At 45.9% G+C, this 17945-nt stretch overlaps 1 protein-coding gene across 4 annotated transcripts in view; it reads left to right on the top strand.

Annotated features, from left to right (window-relative positions):
- Nucleotides 1-17945, top strand: part of LOC139534181 (putative adenosylhomocysteinase 3) — a 44840-nt gene that overhangs the window by 12934 nt on the left and 13961 nt on the right. For 2 of the 4 annotated variants that reach the window (XM_071333059.1, XM_071333058.1), the window contains exons 2-3: nucleotides 11518-11626; nucleotides 13564-13707. In XM_071333059.1, coding sequence (XP_071189160.1) covers nucleotides 11518-11626; nucleotides 13564-13707 — 253 coding nt within the window. Of the gene's footprint in view, nucleotides 1-11514; nucleotides 11627-13563; nucleotides 13708-17945 lie in introns of all 4 variants that reach the window. The other 2 variants (XM_071333060.1, XM_071333057.1) reach the window with 1 other exon arrangement.

Genomic DNA, 17945 nt, shown 5'->3' with positions numbered 1-17945 from the left:
TATTTTATTCTTTTTTTCTCTTTCTGAACAATCCGGATTTTCTGACTACTTATCTTTTCTACGTTTTTATATCCCTGACCCTGATCTTTCGCCAGTCCATTTGTTTTTGTTTAGCATTTAGAACCTGAATTCATAAAATGGGCCATCAATCTCTGTGCTGTCGAAAGCTGCCACCACCATGTGACGGTGACCTGATTTTAATTTTTTTAATGTATTTTTAAAATCTTGGCAAACAGCAAAGCATCTGACTCCTGGACGGTCTGTTCCAAGAACTTGTTTCCCTGTGGGTAGCCAACTCCACTGTGAGGAGAGCCTGAGTGAGGTCCGAGAGGATTATTAACAGCCTGTAGTCGCTCCCCAACAGAGACTTCCATCCTTCCTCTGGCTGACTACTGACAACCTTGCTTCGGTTTGCGTGTCTCTTTTGCTCTGACTGACTCAAGTCAATGAAGTATTGGGTGGCCGACGATGGTAGGTTTCATGAACCACGGGTCTCTTGAAACAATATTCTATTTGAGACTAACCAGGGTAACTTTTAAACTTTTGCAGATTTGTTAGAATCTGTGGAAAAGTGGAGCATGCGCAGAGTTGCAGCCTCTATAATTACATAGAGCGAAGTTTATCGTCATGAAGGGCATCATTTCAACTCAAGTACCGATAGAGATGTACTGTATGACCCTTCTGTTGAAGCCTGGAGCTATGATTGTCCCAGTGTCCTTCCCATCTCCATTAAAACCCTTTTGAATAATGGGCATCATTCAGAAAAATAATGTTCACGATCCCACGTCCTCAAGCCGGGGTGTCAGGCCAGTGGATTATCAGATTTGTTGGATGCGGACGTTGTACGTGCGATTCAGCAGCCCGGCACAACTTCGAGGAAGCAAACGGAAGTTTCCGAAAACGAGTCCAGACAGCCTAGTTTGATCAGGTTTGTTGTGGTTCTAGTGTTCAAAGGTTCTCTATAGCACCCGCCTCCAATAAGTCTGCGGCAGTAAGTTGGTGAGATGTTCATCTTGAAAGAAACTCTAACTTGTAGTTAATGGGTCAATTCCTGGGGGGATGTAGCATTCTGGTTAGTTTTGACCAGTATCTTCTAAAATGGGCAGTGAGAGGCAGATGGGCTGAAGCGTTTGAAGACTCTTCTCGTCAGCAAAATGGGACACTCATTCCAGGCTGTCCTCAGCCCACCCTGCCAAGACTCTCCTCAACTGTGCCCAGAGAGACTTATGGTGTTGACAATGTCTCCTCAGTATGCCTAATTATCTCACCCGTCGTTATCTTTCGCAGTCAGATTCTACACGCGCTAAAGATCTGGCCTAATGTTATAATGTGTCCTAAAGACAGATTTGGGATCTCTTTAAAACCAAAGCAGAGCTTAATCACATACTTGTGTTCCTCTTATAGCCCATTTAGGACTGGGTTCTGGTTTATTTGTTGAAGCTACCACTCCCCCCCCCCCCCCCCACCATCCACATGGTAGCAGTCCAGACTCCAACCCCTGTCGTTACTGCCGAGTGCGCACACACACAGGGCCTGCTCTAGATGTGTCTCTGTACAGCTCAAGGGTCACAATGGAGTATGCACACTTCACACGCAAGGATCAGTTTACACACACACACAGGGATATCCTCCCTCCCCTGGAACCGAAGACAATAAGCCTTCTCTCCGTCTCTCTCACTCCTCCGCTGTACTTTTTCCCCCCTGGGTTTCACAATGTTCCTCTGCTGTAAAAAACTGAACTGTGAGCTCTCTGAGCGGATAAGGACTCTGAGGAATGGCTTGTCCTGGCTGCTCCTGTTGGCATGGCCCAAGTCCTGACTGTTCTGGCTGTGCCGTGCCATAGAGACAGCGCAATCCATGTCATCTCTCTTAAGACGTGTCACCGTCCGCGGCAGCCCATTGGACTATCCTCTGTTTACTTAACACTCTGTTAGGGAGTGAGTTTTCCCTTCCCTTCAGCTCGTCAAATGACTTCACCTTTGTGTCTCTGAAGCGGAAAAACCCCCACCACATCAAAGTTCAGTTCGGTCCCGCGCTCTGTCCTGGTGCTTTTCATTGCCTCATTGTTTGAAAGGTCAAACTTCTTCACCGAGGGCGGTAACTGATTTCAAAATCCCTGGGTTTTGTCTTCCCATGTTTGTTAAGTTTGGCAACGTGACATGGAGGGGGAAATTGGCAGAGGATGCTGGGAGATTATGTATTTGAAATGCCTCACGCACTCAGTAATAGCCGTGCATGCCACTAGCTAAATGACATCTTGGGATTTGGTCAGTTTCAGTGGACAGACTTCTCACGCAGTCAATCATTACATTGCAGGCGCCTCTTCACAAAAGTATTTTGAGAAGCGAATTGAATGAAGCTGGTCTATCGTCAAACTCCAGGCCCCCCCCCCCCCCCCTCTGCAGATCAGTGTCTAAGCAGTGAGCACCCAGCCCTTTGCGTGCAGTCCCCCATCTCATGTCTGCCAATGTGGGCTCCACCCTGCCCTGTCTGGGGTAGGCTGGTTCCCAGGCTCCTGTTACTACGGCCTGCTCCTCAGTGTTCAAACTTCCTTCAGGGCATCACGTTACACTGACTCAATTATATTGCATGTCATGCCAGTGTGGGCTCCACATGCAGGCTTATCATTGTCATCTGCCCAAAATGATTGGTGCATTATTGATATCAATGCTTCTGGGTGCATTGTTTGAGAGAGAGAGTGATCCCACATGCAGGTGGGATAGTCTAGGGATTTGGCCAAACAGTATCTTGCATCTCTTTCGTATGTTGAGGGAAAACATTTTCATTAAGGAAAAAAGGATGGCGCAATGTGTAGTAAAGATGAGGTAGGCTAAGCTAAATTGTAGCTATAAAATTGTCTTTCGATAATACCTAGGTGTTGGTGGGAATCAAACAGAATGTGTTTAATATTAAATTTTTTTACATTTATTTTGACAGGGAGTCGTGCTGTTATTATATATATATTATTTTACATCAATACATGAAAAGCAAAACAAAACCATAGAAAACACATTCTTCAGTAAAAAGGTCCTCAATCGTCCTTGTTGAATTGCCCTAGAGGCACCAATTCATCCAATTTTAGAGTGGTGGATTTTCCCACAAGTAAGCTGCAAAAAAAATACTAAACCGATTTACCTAACTCAGTGGAGATGGATGGGATAGCCATCCCTGAGACTGAGTCTGTTATCTCGTACGTCTAAGTTAACAATGTAGAAAGGTACCGCTGAAGTTTACGCTGGAGGGCATTATAAACAAAAGCATCGATCTACGAGCCTTCAGAGATCCAGCCTACTTTCTGATCCAGAAGGACACGGGCTGGGGTTGACTCGCTGTCCTCTGATCTAAAAAAAAAAAACGAAAAAATTTTCTGCTTCTGAAGAGAATTCTTCTCCCAGAAACAACAATTTATTCCTCCCGGTGGAAAAAGCTTTTTATCAATTTGTTTGATTTTGTAGGAAAGTGGATATCCCTGTCTCTGTGAGAGTAGTGCTTTAGTCGTGCTGACCGGATTGCTAGATTTGAACATTTTCCTTCATGAAGGGGTTTTCCTCATGAAAGAGGAGTCGTTTTTTCCTAATAGTGAGAAAAACAAATAAATGAATCCGTCAATGCAAAGGCATTTCTTAACATTGTGTAAATATTTTCCCCTTAACATGTCCTGGGCTCCCTTTTATTGCTTCAAGGGGTTTGTGTGTCTCTTTCCTGGTCTGATCCAGCTGATGTGCTGTCATGTCAGGAATCAGGATCGCCTGAGACTCCTCTTCTCCCCATCCAGCTATGAGCCCTCCAGCCAGAGTAGAGCACAGTCTGTAGCTAGTGTTGGCAGAACAGCACAAATAGTACTGTACAGCAGGGCCTGCCTGTCAGCTGCAGGGATGGAAGCCCAGAGTTCTAACCCCTCTCACACACTCTGTATACGCAGTTGGAGTACGTATTTCAGCAGGCTGGTTTCGTAGTACCGTGTTGTAGTACTTTTATCTTGGACTCACTCTGTGTTTCTCTACCTATTTTTTTAAAATTTTATTTTAACTTTTTCACTCCTCCCTCTCTCAAACGGTTAATTCCTCTTCCTGTCTTGTCTTCGTTCTTCCTGATGTCGATTTATGGCAGCCCCCCGCACCTCTCTGATTCAGAGGGGTTGGGTTAAACGTGGAAGACACATTTCAGTTGAATGCATTGTTGTACGACTAAGTAGTTTCCTTTCTTTCCTTGCCCTCGTTCTCTCACATGTTCCCTTTCTCATAGTCCTCCAACCCATCCAGTATCGTCCACCCAGGCCTGTACTGGTCCCATGTGTCTCTGGCACCTCACTCCCTGTTTGTTTTCATTCTCTCTGTTGAACTATGGACTCTGCCTGGTGTGGATTCCACAGTATCAGATCCGATCACATCTGTGCCTGTTTATTTTTCTCAGGACTGTAACTTAATGCTCTGTGCTGTTCGAAGCCCCTCTTCTCGCTGTTATCCTGGAACTCCTTCCAGGGCTTCAGACCCCATGGCGTCTGGTTGCTCAGTGGGTATCGCTCTGGGGCTTCGCCCTGGAACAGCTTACCCTGCAGCCGACCCTAGTGAGACTGGGCCTGGAGCAACACACATGCCGGCCTCAGGCTCTCCCACTTTCAGCTCAGGATACCACTATAGTAATATGACTAATATACACCGTGGCCAGTATATTAGGTACACCACACCATTCACGAAAGTGGATGCCTCCTACAGACAGTCACGTGGCAGTAGCTTGCTATATAAAGCAGCCAGACAGGCATCGAGGCATTCAGTTACTGTTCGATTGAACGAGTGGCTTAAGTGACTTTGAGCGAGGTATGATCGTCGGTGCCATGCGCGCCGGTTCCAGTATCTCAGAAACCGCCGGCCTCCTGGGCTTTTCACGCACGACAGCGTCTAGGGTTTACCTGAGAATGGCGCGCCAAACAAAACAAAAACGTCCCGTGGGCAAAAACATCTCGTTGGCGAGAGAAGTCGAAGGAGAATGATTTAGAATCGTGCAAGCCAGCAGGCGGGCCACAAACAGGAAAATAATGGCGCAGTACAACCAGTGGTGTGCAGAACGGAACGCACTCCTCGTCGGTCCTTGTCATGGATGGGCTATTGCAGCAGACGACCACACCGGGTTCCATTCCTGTCAGCTAAAAACAAGAAGCGGCTCCAGTGGGACGGTGATCCCCAACACTGAGGAGTGGAAAAACATTGCCTGGTCTGACGAGTCCCATGTTCCTGTTGCGTCATGGTGATGGCAGAGTCAGGATTTGGCGTAAGCAGCATGAGTCCACGGCCCCATCCTGCCTGATGTCGACGGTACAGGCTGGTGGTGGTGGTGTGGGGAGTGTTTTCCTTGCACACGTTCTGTCCATTGAGCAATGTTTGATAGCCATAGGATATCTGAACATTGTTGCTGACCAGGTACATCCCTTCATTGCTACAGGGGGGTCCGACCCAGTACTAGATGGGTGTATCTGAATAACTGGCCACTGAGTGTATATGACTAGAGCATATCAGAACCGTATACCATGGGTATGATATTTACAATTATTTTTACTTATTTAAATGTTCTAGTTACGTCGGTAACCAGTTTTTAATAGCAATACGGCACCTTGGGGATTTGTCGTGTATATGGCCAATATTCCCCGGCTAAGGGCTGTATCCAGGCACTCCGCGTTGTGTCGCGCTTAAGAACAGCCCTTAGCCGTGGTATATTGGCCGTATACCACACTTCCCCGGGCCTTATTGCATAATGAGACCTCACCTTTGGTGGTCTTGGCCAGTCAGTCACGTTACACAACTACCAAAAGCCCGCCGTGCCAAGCGAATACACTGCCTACCTGGTGACCCAAACCTTGCCGATGCAGGTGCCTCTCAGTCTGGGTTGAGGGGGCACCTGGCACCTGTCCTCCCCAGACACTGTAAATGTGGCACGGGATGGTCGTTTTGGGCCATGGGGGTGCCTGTGATTCTGCCTGGCTGGCTGGCCAACATTGACCTGGTTCTTCTCTAGGCTACAGTCAACTAGCCATGCCCAGCTCCAGCGAGAGGTGCCCGCGGGCTCTATTCCGCAGTGTTGGGTTAGCATCTATTATTTACATCTCATTAGCCTTGCAATCACTGAACATGCATAATAATGCCTGCTGTGCAGTGCTGCAAGGTTAATACCGTTAATGCAGACTCTGCAGTAGGATGCAGGGAGAGAGAAGGCTAGTATTCACTACTATGCAGCATTGGTGGTGCACCACAGAAGGCTTTGATCTCGCTGAGACCCCCTGCCCTGTCTCATCCTGGATGTGGGATTAAGACGAATCATTGGTCCAGTCTGATTTAATCCATTTCTGTAGCTTCTATTTAATCCACAAAAATTGACAATTAGGCCTAGCTATGAGTATTCCCTTAGCCGCATTGGGGAGAGATCCACATGGTTGCCCTCTCTCTCTCTCTCTCTCTCTCTGTCAGTGATCAAGATGAATTGCTGCTGTACATATTTCTAGATGAATGGTCTTCCCCCACTACAGTCAGTAATATTTTCCTCTAATCTGTTTAAACATCTCTTCCCTCTGCTCTGTGATCAATGTGTTTTACTGTTCCGCAGGAAATGTAGAACGGTAGTTCATTCATCATGCCCTGCTGATAATCCTTAGCCCGGCATCCAAACGGTTTCCCCTGCCTTTCGCTGTTGTGTCACTACAATGGTGGGCGCAGCGTTCAGTCTGGTTTAACCGGGTTAGGTAATCCTAGTGCAGGGCCAGAGTGCTGCTGTAGGGCAGGCAGTGTACCCTGCTAGCAGTCTGTGGTCCTCCCTCCCTCTCGCTCTTGCATAACCATCAGCTCTCACTAGCACGTTAGCTAATGCTACGCATGCAGCTGTGAGCACATTTTCAGATCGAGCATAAATTGGCTTTTAGAGTAACATATGGTCATTTTGAGGGAACAAGGGGGAAGTTTATTTGAGTGGCATATAATCCGCTCACATTCTCTTCAATCATTTTCACGCTTTGGTTTCCTCAATGTTTTTAAAATGTATTTAATTTAAAATGTTATCTTTATTTAACCAAGCAGGTCAGTAAAGAACAAATTCTAATTTTCAATGATGGCCTAGGAACAGTGGGTTAACTGCCTTGTTCAGGGGCAGAACGACAGACGTAGTTGTGTTGTAGTTGTGGATGGATGTCAGCGTTCTGAATGGAACTCATTTCATAAGCCTGTGGTTGCTCATGCGTTCATTGAATGTCCTAACACGGATCATGCGTGTCAGCCTCACTTATATTCCGGTGCTGACCTAGTCTAACACATATTACGAAATGGAAATGATCAATTGCCGCGCTCCCAATTCTTGGCATTCTGTCTCCTATTTATAACCAACATAGTTAGTACTCCTGGAATGTGTCAGCAGTCAGCTGGTATGTCTGATCACACAGGATTAATGCTTTGTTTAATGACCCAGGGTCCTCTCCTCCTGCCCTATGAAACCTCTTAGACCCAGGTGTGTGTGTGTGTGTGTGTATATGTGTTGGCTGTCGAAGAGAACTTTGCTCAGGACACTCATAAGGTCAGGAGGCACATGTCCGTTTCCGTCGCACACTAGCATGACGATCTGGCATAAGGACCAAGTCGGATGGCCAAGTTTGAAATCCGTTTCCTGTTGTTGCCCCTCGGTGACCCTTGGTTTGAACTTTGATTAAAACAGACTAAAATGTTTTGCAACAAATGAAGCCAAACCTTTGCCGTTTTGTGATCTCTCACTGCTGGGCAAGTGGGCTTTGGCTATTGTGAACTGCCACCATAGAGATCCTGTACATCTATTTCTCCTAGGCTACAATATTTCCTAGTTCAGCGACCTTGGTCTCACACAAGCAAAATGGGCCTAATCACTTACACAACGTCTCTATTGTCTGTCCCAGTGGTGGCAGCCCAGGGTCTCTCCTTGGCAGAACCCACTGTCCTGATCCCCCTGATTCTGAAGTAACACAGCCTCAAAGTACAGCTCTGCAACCCTCCTTCCTACCATTTTTCACCCTGGGTCCACCGGTCTACTATGAATGACCTCAATAGTCTCCAGCCAAGAGCCATTGTGGGTCACCCAGTTTTTGGCCGTGATGAAGAATCCCCAATCCAATCCAGCCTGGGAACAAATAACAATTAAACAAGTTGAGGGGGAGAGGAGTGGAAAAACAGAAGGGGGGAACAATTCTGCTTTGTTTCTGAGGCACAGCACATGGGTGACCGTCCAGACCAGTCGGGGCTGGATCGGGGGTAAAGCAGCCTGGGTAAAGAGAGGGTATAAATGGACAAGGCCCATAACTGCTAGTTTTCCAGGCCCACGCCCTCTAGTCCAAACACAGTTTCTCACCTCACACCAGTCCACTGAGTCATGTTGTCGAAGAAGGATGACGACAGTGGAGGTGAACCCAGTAGGAAAAAGATAGGTTGGGTGGATTAGGTTGGGACTGACGGGCTTCGGTAGATTAAATTCAATCTATATATGTGTACAGGCATTTATGGATCTCATTGCTGGTGACAATTTTTCCCCCCAGTTTTCAGCTTGTTCTGTATTTATTTGGTTGGCAGACGCAGACTTGTGTCCGAGCGCTGTATGGTGGGTGCGTGAGGGAGAAGGAGAGAAATGCATGTTTGAGGACTGTGTACAGTGGGGCAAAAAAGTATTTAGTCAGCCACCAATTGTGCAAGTTATCCCACTTAAAAAGATGAGAGAGGCCTGTAATTCTCATCATAGGTACACTTCAACTATGACAGACAAAATGAGGGGGAAAAATCCAGAAAATCACATTGTAGGATTTTTAATTTATTTATTTGCAAATTATGGTGGAAAATAAGTATTTGGTCACCTATAAACAAGCAAGATTTCTGGCTTTCACAGACCTGTAACTTCTTCTTTAAGAGGCTACTCTGTCCTCCACTCGTTACCTGTATTAATGGCACCTGTTTGAACTTGTTATCAGTATAAAAGACACCTGTCCACAACCTCAAACAGTCACACTCCAAACTCCACTATGGCCAAGACCAAAGAGCTGTCAAAGGACACCAGAAACAAAATTGTAGACCTGCACCAGGCTGGGAAGACTGAATATGCAATAGGTTAGCAGCTTGGTTTGAAGAAATCAACTGTGGGAGCAATTATTAGGAAATGGAAGACATACAAGACCACTGATAATCTCCCTCGATCTGGGGCTCCACGCAAGATCTCACCCCGTGGGGTCAAAATGATCACAAGAACGGTGAGCAAAAATCCCAGAACCACACGGGGGGACCTAGTGAATGACCTGCAGAGAGCTGGGACCAAAGTAACAAAGCCTACCATCAGTAACACACTACACCGCCAGGGACTCAAATCCTGCAGTGCCAGACGTGTCCCCCTGCTTAAGCCAGTACATGTCCAGGCCCGTCTGAAGTTTGCTAGAGAGCATTTGGATGATCCAGAAGAAGATTGGGAGAAACTGAGTAAAAACTCAACTCGTCGTATTTGGAGGACAAAGAATGCTGAGTTGCATCCAAAGAACACCATACCTACTGTGAAGCATGGGGGTGGAAACATCATGCTTTAGGGCTGTTTTTCTGCAAAGGGACCAGGACGACTGATCCGTGTAAAGGAAAGAATGAATGGGGCCATGTATCGTGAGATTTTGAGTGAAAACCTCATTCCATCAGCAAGGGCATTGAAGATGAAACGTAGCTGGGTCTTTCAGCATGACAATGATCCCAAACACACCGCCCGGGCAACGAAGGAGTGGCTTCGTAAGAAGCATTTCAAGGTCCTGGAGTGGCCTAGCCAGTCTCCAGATCTCAACCCCATAGAAAATCTTTGGAAGGAGTTGTAAGTCCGTGCTGCCCAGCAACAGCCCCAAAACATCACTGCTCTAGAGGAGATCTGCATGGAGGAATGGGCCAAAATACCAGCAACAGTGTGTGAAAACCTTGTGAAGACTTACAGAAAACGTTTGACCTCTGTCATTGCCAACAAAGGGTATATAACAAAGTATTGAGATAAACTTTTGTTATTGACCAAATACTTATTTTCCACCATAATTTGCAAATAAATTCATTAAAAATCCTACAATGTGATTTTCTGGATATTTTTTCTTCTCATTTTGTCTGTCATAGTTGAAGTGTACCTATGATGAAAATTACAGGCCCCTCATCTTTTTAAGTGGGAGAACTTGCACAATTGGTGGCTGACTAAATACTTTTTTGCCCCACTGTATATACGTTTGGTCAGTACCGTGCATGGTTCTAATGCCAGTGTTAATATAATACCACTCGTGGACCCCAGGAAGAGTAGCTGCTGCTTCTGCAACGGCTAATGGGGATCCTAGTAAAATGCCAATACCACCAGCCACGCCTCTTCCTCTGAGTGAAGAGGAAGGAAGCCACGATGAGGGGAACCAAGTGGATACTTGAAAAAAAAAACGACCTCCTATCATGAGTACGCAAGACCTTTGCCTCCTCCGTGACTCAGATCCATTTGGTTGGTGGTGTGAAATTCAGATTGCGCAACCATGAGTCACTCCCACTCCCTCTCGGTCTTTCGGTAGTCACGCCGTAGCTTCCTGTACAGAGAGGTGGACGGACGCGTCCGGTACTCTGGATGTGCGTCAGACACTCCTGTGGGATTATTTCAGCGTGACTGGGTCGGTGTTTTGTGCGTACACGCACTCATTCGACGGTTTGTGCTTTGTTTTTGCGCTCTGACGATAAGTGGAACGTTTACACACATTGAAGTGTAGTCCAGGTGCTTGGGGAAATGAAACCGGATGAGATTTAAAGAAAGCTTTTCAATCTCAACTCTGTTTTCATCTGTGAAATCTCTCTGTGCTCATATTTGGAGTGATTTGTCCAGATTGTGAAGCGTTACATAATCGTTCAACAATGCCGCTCTACATCACTGAGATTTAATACGTTTTTCATCCGGTTTTATCATAACATAATCTACGGCATCGCTTTCTGTTTAGTTTTTCCATTAAATTGTGTCCGTGTTGCTCGTTTTATGACACCAGTAAGTAATCCATCAATATTACCAGCAGCAGGATTAACATATTTCCTCCAAACCAAAACTGCCTCCCTGGCTCTGACCTGTTAGTAGAATGTAGGTCTAACATAATGTTACTGCAGATAAATTGGGATTTAACCCGTGGTTGTTCACTGTAAATGGAGTCTAGTGGTGCGCCGATTAGGCTCAATTCAGACCTTAGGGATGAACTGTTGTGTTAAATCAATCACTAGCCCCTAACCCCTAGACACTTGCCTCCACACCACTTATAGATCTTACAGAACCTGATGTGGATAAATGGTGGAAACGCTACATAGCCTTGATTGCTACGGTTATCATGTTGCTTAGGCTATACCCATCTGATACTTATTTTTGAGGTGTACAAGGGGCCAACAAGAAAGTCTATCAAGGAAGGAGTTGCTGGATTCTTTTAGTTTTTGACTGGGTGTTGGAGGTTGGACGTTGGTGCTTGTCTGGGCGTTGTGGTCTCATTCCTCCCTCTGCCAGCAGATCCAGTTTGCGGACCAAAAACAAGAGTTCAACAAACGTCCCACCAAGATCGGCCGCCGCTCTCTGTCCCGATCCATCTCCCAGTCCTCCACAGACAGCTACGGCTCAGGTACTGAGAATACACGCGTGCGCCCACACATACACACCTGACACGTGCACACACACCTGACACGCTCACGAGCCCCCCCCCCCCGACACACCCTGTGCCTAACTCTAATCACAGCCCAGGTACAGTATCCAGTATCACACAGTAAGAGTCTATTCCCAGATAGGTGGGGAGCAGGAATGTTCTCTGTAACGTATAACAGGATTAAGATGAGACGATACAGGCCACAGAGAGCCGCTAGTGTTCTCTCTAGTTTCTAACACTGTTCCATTCAATAATAACTGCAGCCACACACACACACACACACACACACACACCAATGTCCTTGTGAAAGTTTGAGATCAGTGTTTTTTTGTTGTTTTCTGGCGGGCAGGCCAGTGTAAGCCGGATTTAAGGTTGGGGGTCCATAAAAGAGAGGGGGAGAGAGAAAGGTAGAGGCACTATACGTGTTGTCCTGGTCACCTGTTTATCCCACTCCTGGTTCCCAGAGGCCCCTTTCAAGAGCGGGGGAGAGAAAAAGGGGAGGGAGAAGGAGAGAGGAGAGGCGACATCTTCCACTGAAGCGCTGGGAATGATTCTGTAGTAGGATGAGGGGCCTGTCAGTCCTGCGTGTCATAAAAAGGGCGTGACCTTTGCTTTACAACCAGAGTTAATCTGGCAGGGTGGCGTTCAGTGTTGTAAACATGTTTGTCAGGAGTGAAGTGTGAAAGACGTAGTGTGAAAGACGTAGTGTGAAAGACGTAGTGTGAAAGACGTAGTGTGAAAGACGTAGTGTGAAATACTACGTCCCTGGCGTGACTGGCATCTCCTATGTGGCCTCTCATTCTTCCACTTGTGATGTCACGGTAGTCTACCTGGCTGTCCCTCATCTTTTTGAATGTCACGCACAGACACTCGCCGGCCGCTTCACCCAAATGCCTCAAGTCCACTCTCCCTCCTTTCTTCTTTGTCCTCTCACTGTACCTCCATTGCATTCTGTCCCCCCCACTCTCAACCCTTTCTACCCCACTGGCTACTCTCTTTCTCTCCCTCTCTTTCCTGATCCCCTGTACTGTGACCCCCAGCCCTCAGCTCTGTGGTTGCTGAAATTATTCTCACAGAAAGAGTCAGCAGTCCGAGTCCTGACTGTCCCCACTGACCGTTCTGTCTCTTTCTTTTCCTCTCTTTTTCTCTCTCTCTCTCCTGCTCACGTGCTCTCTGTCCTGGGCCTTGAGTGCGCGCACACTGTGGGAGAGCTGTCACTCGTCTTAAGGCGTCCACATGCTTCCCACCTGAAACAGTTTGTAGATATATTATGACGTTTTTGGTCTTCGGCAATGTTTTTCTTTCGGGCGTTCGGTCGCCCAACGTCTACGCCCCTTCGTCAGTGATTGGTCAACAGTAGGGACTCTTCAATGAAGCGTTGTCATTCAGCGAGATACACGACTTGTTTTCATGCACTTTTTTTTCACTTGAGAAATATTGCATCCAATCTAAAGTTAATGTCAAATTGCGCGACTAAAAAACGTCCAAATTAATGACTGATTTCTTGAATTGTTAGATTCATTCAATTTAATTCTGGCTACGGCGTCTCAAGATGGGCACACGGTACCACTGTCGCTATTTTCTTGTTTTTCAAACCTGGGTCTTTTAATGGAGTACGCGAGGCACGGACGTTCACTTCACCTAGCCGAGTTCTGCTAGGATCAAACCCAACCTAGTATGTAGATGCCCAAGCTCTTCTGGTTTATTCTGCCCTTCGGCTCAGTCCCTAGATATATCTTGTAATGTGAGCTATGCAGTTGTTTTCGGACATCAGAGTAGATTGTGGTCTAGTGTGTGGTCATGTCACGTGTTATTGGTTTAATGTCTATATCCTGAGGCATTTTAATGTGTGTGTGTGTAGCTCGAGTGCTGCTGTTGCGTGTGTGTCCTGTCCTCTGACCACTCTTCTCTTTTAGCTGCGTCGTACACGGACAGCTCTGACGATGAGACCTCTCCTCGGGACAAGCAGCAGAAGAACTCCAAGGGCAACGGAGACTTCTGCATCAAGAACATCAAGCAGGCCGACTTCGGACGCAGGGAGATCGAGATCGCTGAGCAAGGTGGGTTAGGGATGATGTGTGGCAAGGTGGAAGATGTGTGCGTACGAGTGTGAGGGAGGGAGAGAGAGGGATTCTCTGGTGTGATTGTGTGTGCCTTGCTGACAGGCCATCTCCCCTAGGGCTGTTTGCTTAGTGGCCGTATGTTCCCAGCCTGTGAGAGAAACAGCAGGGGGCCGCCTGCCTTTCCCACTAATACCCAATCAAGCACTCTGTGACGCACTCCATCCTCTGCTGAAACCCAACAGGACACACCACTGACCACTCAGCCCTACGTGTCTGTACTGCACCACTGACAACACACAGTCTCCCGTGTCTGTACTGCACCACTGACCACTCGCAGTCCCATGTGTCTGTGCTGCACCACTGGCCACCCACGGCCCCACGTGTCTGTACTGCACAACTGACCACCCACAGTCCGACGTGTCTGTACATCACCACTGACCGCCCACAGTCCCGCGTGTCTGTACTGCACCGCTGAACACTCACATGCCCATGTCTGTATCGCACCACTGACCACCGACAGTCCCACGTGTCTGTACTGCACCACTGACCACTCAGTCCCACGTGTCTGTACTGCACCACTGACCACTCAGTCCCACGTGTCTTTACTGCACCACTGACCACTCAGTCCCATGTGTCTGTACTGCACCACTGAAGCTGTAAAGTAACATTTCGCTTGTTTGCAATGTATGCTGTTTAAATGTATGCTGTTTAAATGCGGTGCCAAACATTGGGATGCAGGGATGATGAGTGCAATCTAGATGAGATAGTCGACGTATCAGCAGTGGGCACAGAAAATGACATATTTGACTGTTTCAATCAGAGAGGACTTAATTTTATCCATGTGAACGCACGGAGCCTGCTGCCGAAATAAGAGGAATTAAAACTCCTTGCTTTTAACACACGGGCTGCAGTAGTTGCTGTGACTGAGACCATGGGTCAATTGAGGACAATGAGGTTGAGCTACCAGGTTATAGCGTTCATAGAATAATCCGAAACGGTGGCGGCGTGTGTGTGTGTGTGTTTTTCCTAGGAATGATGTGCGTTTTAACCCTCGTTCAGATCTGAAAATGGGTGGTCTCGAGGTTGCATGGGTAGATTAACGCCTTCCGAAATGTCGTCCTGTACTTGTCGGTGTGTGCGATAGGCCTCCTAAGCGGAATCATTTCTAGGATTTACTTGAATCGAATTGCTGTGATCCCAATGTATTTGCTGATGGAGAATGTGTTCTGCTGTGGGTGGTCAGCGACGCAGTACAGACACGTGGGACTGTGGGTGGTCAGTGGTGCGGTACAGATTTTTAATACATGTGTAGTCATCACCCAAGATAAGTACACCAGTAAATGCCCTGTGTAACTTACATCAGTTATTTAGACTGAAATTGTTGAGCCAACCCGGGTGTGTATTGACAGTAAATCAACTTTGGATTTGATTATTGTATCGGATCAAGAGAACGTTTGTCAGTCCGGGAGTCTTAAATATTGGTTTTAGTGTCCACATGGTAACCTACTGTATCTGGTAAGAAATCCAAAATGTTACTAGATCCATGTAATACGTGAAGGGTACGTTCTTTGAAACAATTCTCAAAATAATGTTTTGTGGAGGTCCTTTGGAATTTTTGGATGGGTCTCGCGTACTAAACGGTGATGAATGTTGACCAAGCTTGGTGTTTCTTTAAAGATCTGTTATTGTCTGCGCTCGACTCTGGCTCCGACGAAACAAATTTGAATCAAACAGCGGTCAGGGAAATGGATCACTTCCCAGATCTTAGACCTCGAAAGGAAATGGGTTCGCTACCTGGCCAGATTCAGAAGTACAAATCTACAACCAGATTATGACGGTTATATTAACTGTAGAAACCAGGCAGAATACAAAATGGATAAGGCCAAATCCCAACGTTATATAGACGCCGTTAATGACAACTTACATCAGCCTCGTAAACTGTGGAACATTTTAAAGGGCATTGGTTCAAAAACTCCCCATAAGGTAAAATCCTGTCGTTTTGGCCTGGATATTGATGTTTTATGCTATGACCGGCAAAGGTTGCAAATTATTTAAACTTCTTTTTTTTTTTTTTTTTTAATAGCCTCATCTCTGGTTAAGAAGTTACCCTATCTGCTCTGAACACTATGGCCAGTCTTTCATTAACAACTTTTACCATAGCAAAGCTATCACAAATGAACAATCTACTGTGCTTAATGAGCACAAACAAAGCAACTGGGCTGGATAACGTTCCTGCGAGATTCATAAAGGATAGTACTTGTCACTGCTAAAATGATAACACATATTGTAATGCTTTCAATTAGTAGTGGTGCATTTCCTAGGGATCTCAAAACAGCCCGGGCGGTACCACACCACAAGAAGAGCAGTAAAACAAATGTAGGAAACTACAGGCCCGTGTCAATCCTCAGCACCTCATCCAAAGTTGTTGAGAGATTAGTTTATAATCAACTTGAGGGATACCTGAAACTTCACAAACTTCTTTATGAACTACAATCTGGCTTTAGAACAGCTCATTCCACTGATACTTGCCGTATCCACCTTTTTTGACCACATTAAGAAGGAAAGTGAAAAGGGGAACTATACAGGTATGGTCATGTTAGACTTGCAGAAAGCTTTTGACACTGTAGACCATGATATTCTCCTGATGAAACTGAAATGCACGGGTCTAAATGATGTAGCAGTGAATTGGTTTAGGTCTTGTCTGACCAACAGAACACAAGTATGTGATGTTCTGTCAGAGACCAAAGAAATATCCTGTGGAGTACCGCAGGGATCAGTTTTAGGGCCTCTTATTTCTTATATATGTTAATGATATGCCAGATACAGTAAAGTGCAAACTCTTGCTTTATGCTGATGATTCAGACATACTGGTATCAGGGAAGTTTACATAGAGGAGACCCTGAGTAAGGAATTGCATTTAGTTAGAGATTGGTTGTCTGACAACAAATTGTCACTACATATGGGAAAAACTGAATCGATTTTGTTTGGAACAAAACTGAGATTGCTTAGGGCTGACAAGATAACAGTAAACTGTGCAGGCAAGGAGATTGAATCTAAAACACATGTATCTTATCTTGGTGTGTCCCTAGATCAATCCCTGGAGACCTGATTGATGCTAAAATCATTTCTAAAATGATTTTTTTTTATACCTTAACACTAGATATTTTACCATTAAAGTTAAGAAAGTGCTTGTCTCAACCTTGATTCAGTGTCATTTTGATTATGCTATCAAAAAAGCTGAAAAAGAGAATGCAGGTTATGCAAAATAATGTTATCAGGTATAAGCTGAATGTCCCCTCTATGACCCACGTAGGGTACAGCAGTTCCGGGAGGTGGGCTTGTTGCCTTTGGAGTCCAGAGTGGACCAACTTAATCATATGTTTGACATGTTAAATGACCGTGCCCCAGGTTACAAGAAACACCACATTGATATGGTCTATAACCAACACAGTCACAATACCAGAGCTAGTGACATGTCTTGTAAAATCCCAAGAGTAAACAGTACCGCAAGGAGCACGTTTTTCCATACAGGCATTTGTCTATGGAATAGCCTCCCCTTGGAGGTAAAAAATAGCTTTAAAAAGCAGGTAAAGTTTATCATTTGGACACGGCTGTCTAAGTAAGGGAAACCACTCCACTTGCCCCTTGTGCCCCCTACTGCTGGTCAGGTGTATTTATTTGAACGATCGGTATGATTTGCAATTAATAGATTGTTTTAATGTGAAATGAATATGGTTGATTTTTAAGGTTAGGGAGAAGGGCAGTGAATAGTGCCGCTTTTTACGATGTCAATATAAATGAATGTATTTATGGGGGTTTGTAATTTTGCCTGGTCTTTTAATCATTGTGTTATTGTTTTTACCATCGAGGACCACTTTGGAAATAAGTGTTTTGAATTAATGCTTTCAAGTGGTATCCTCTGGGTCCACATTGTACATTTTGTTGTACATGTCTGTTGCCCAAAATAAATTCAATTCAATATACAGCTGATATCACACAGCCCTGGCTCGGTAGGTTTTATCACACAGCCCTGGCTCGGTAGGCCTTATCACACAGCCCTGGCTCGGTAGGCCTTATCACACAGCCCTGGCTCGGTAGGTTTTATCACACAGCCCTGGCTCGGTAGGCCTTATCACAAATGGCTCGAGCTCTGAATGTCTAGGTGACAGACCATAGACAGCACAACAGAACCCAGAGGGGAAAGATTCCACCATCTGGGAGGGTTCCCAAAGAAT

Source organism: Salvelinus alpinus, chromosome 11, assembly GCF_045679555.1.
Source record: "Salvelinus alpinus chromosome 11, SLU_Salpinus.1, whole genome shotgun sequence".
Classification (NCBI taxonomy): Eukaryota; Metazoa; Chordata; class Actinopteri; order Salmoniformes; family Salmonidae; genus Salvelinus; species Salvelinus alpinus.
This window is presented reverse-complemented; position numbering and strand designations above follow the sequence as displayed.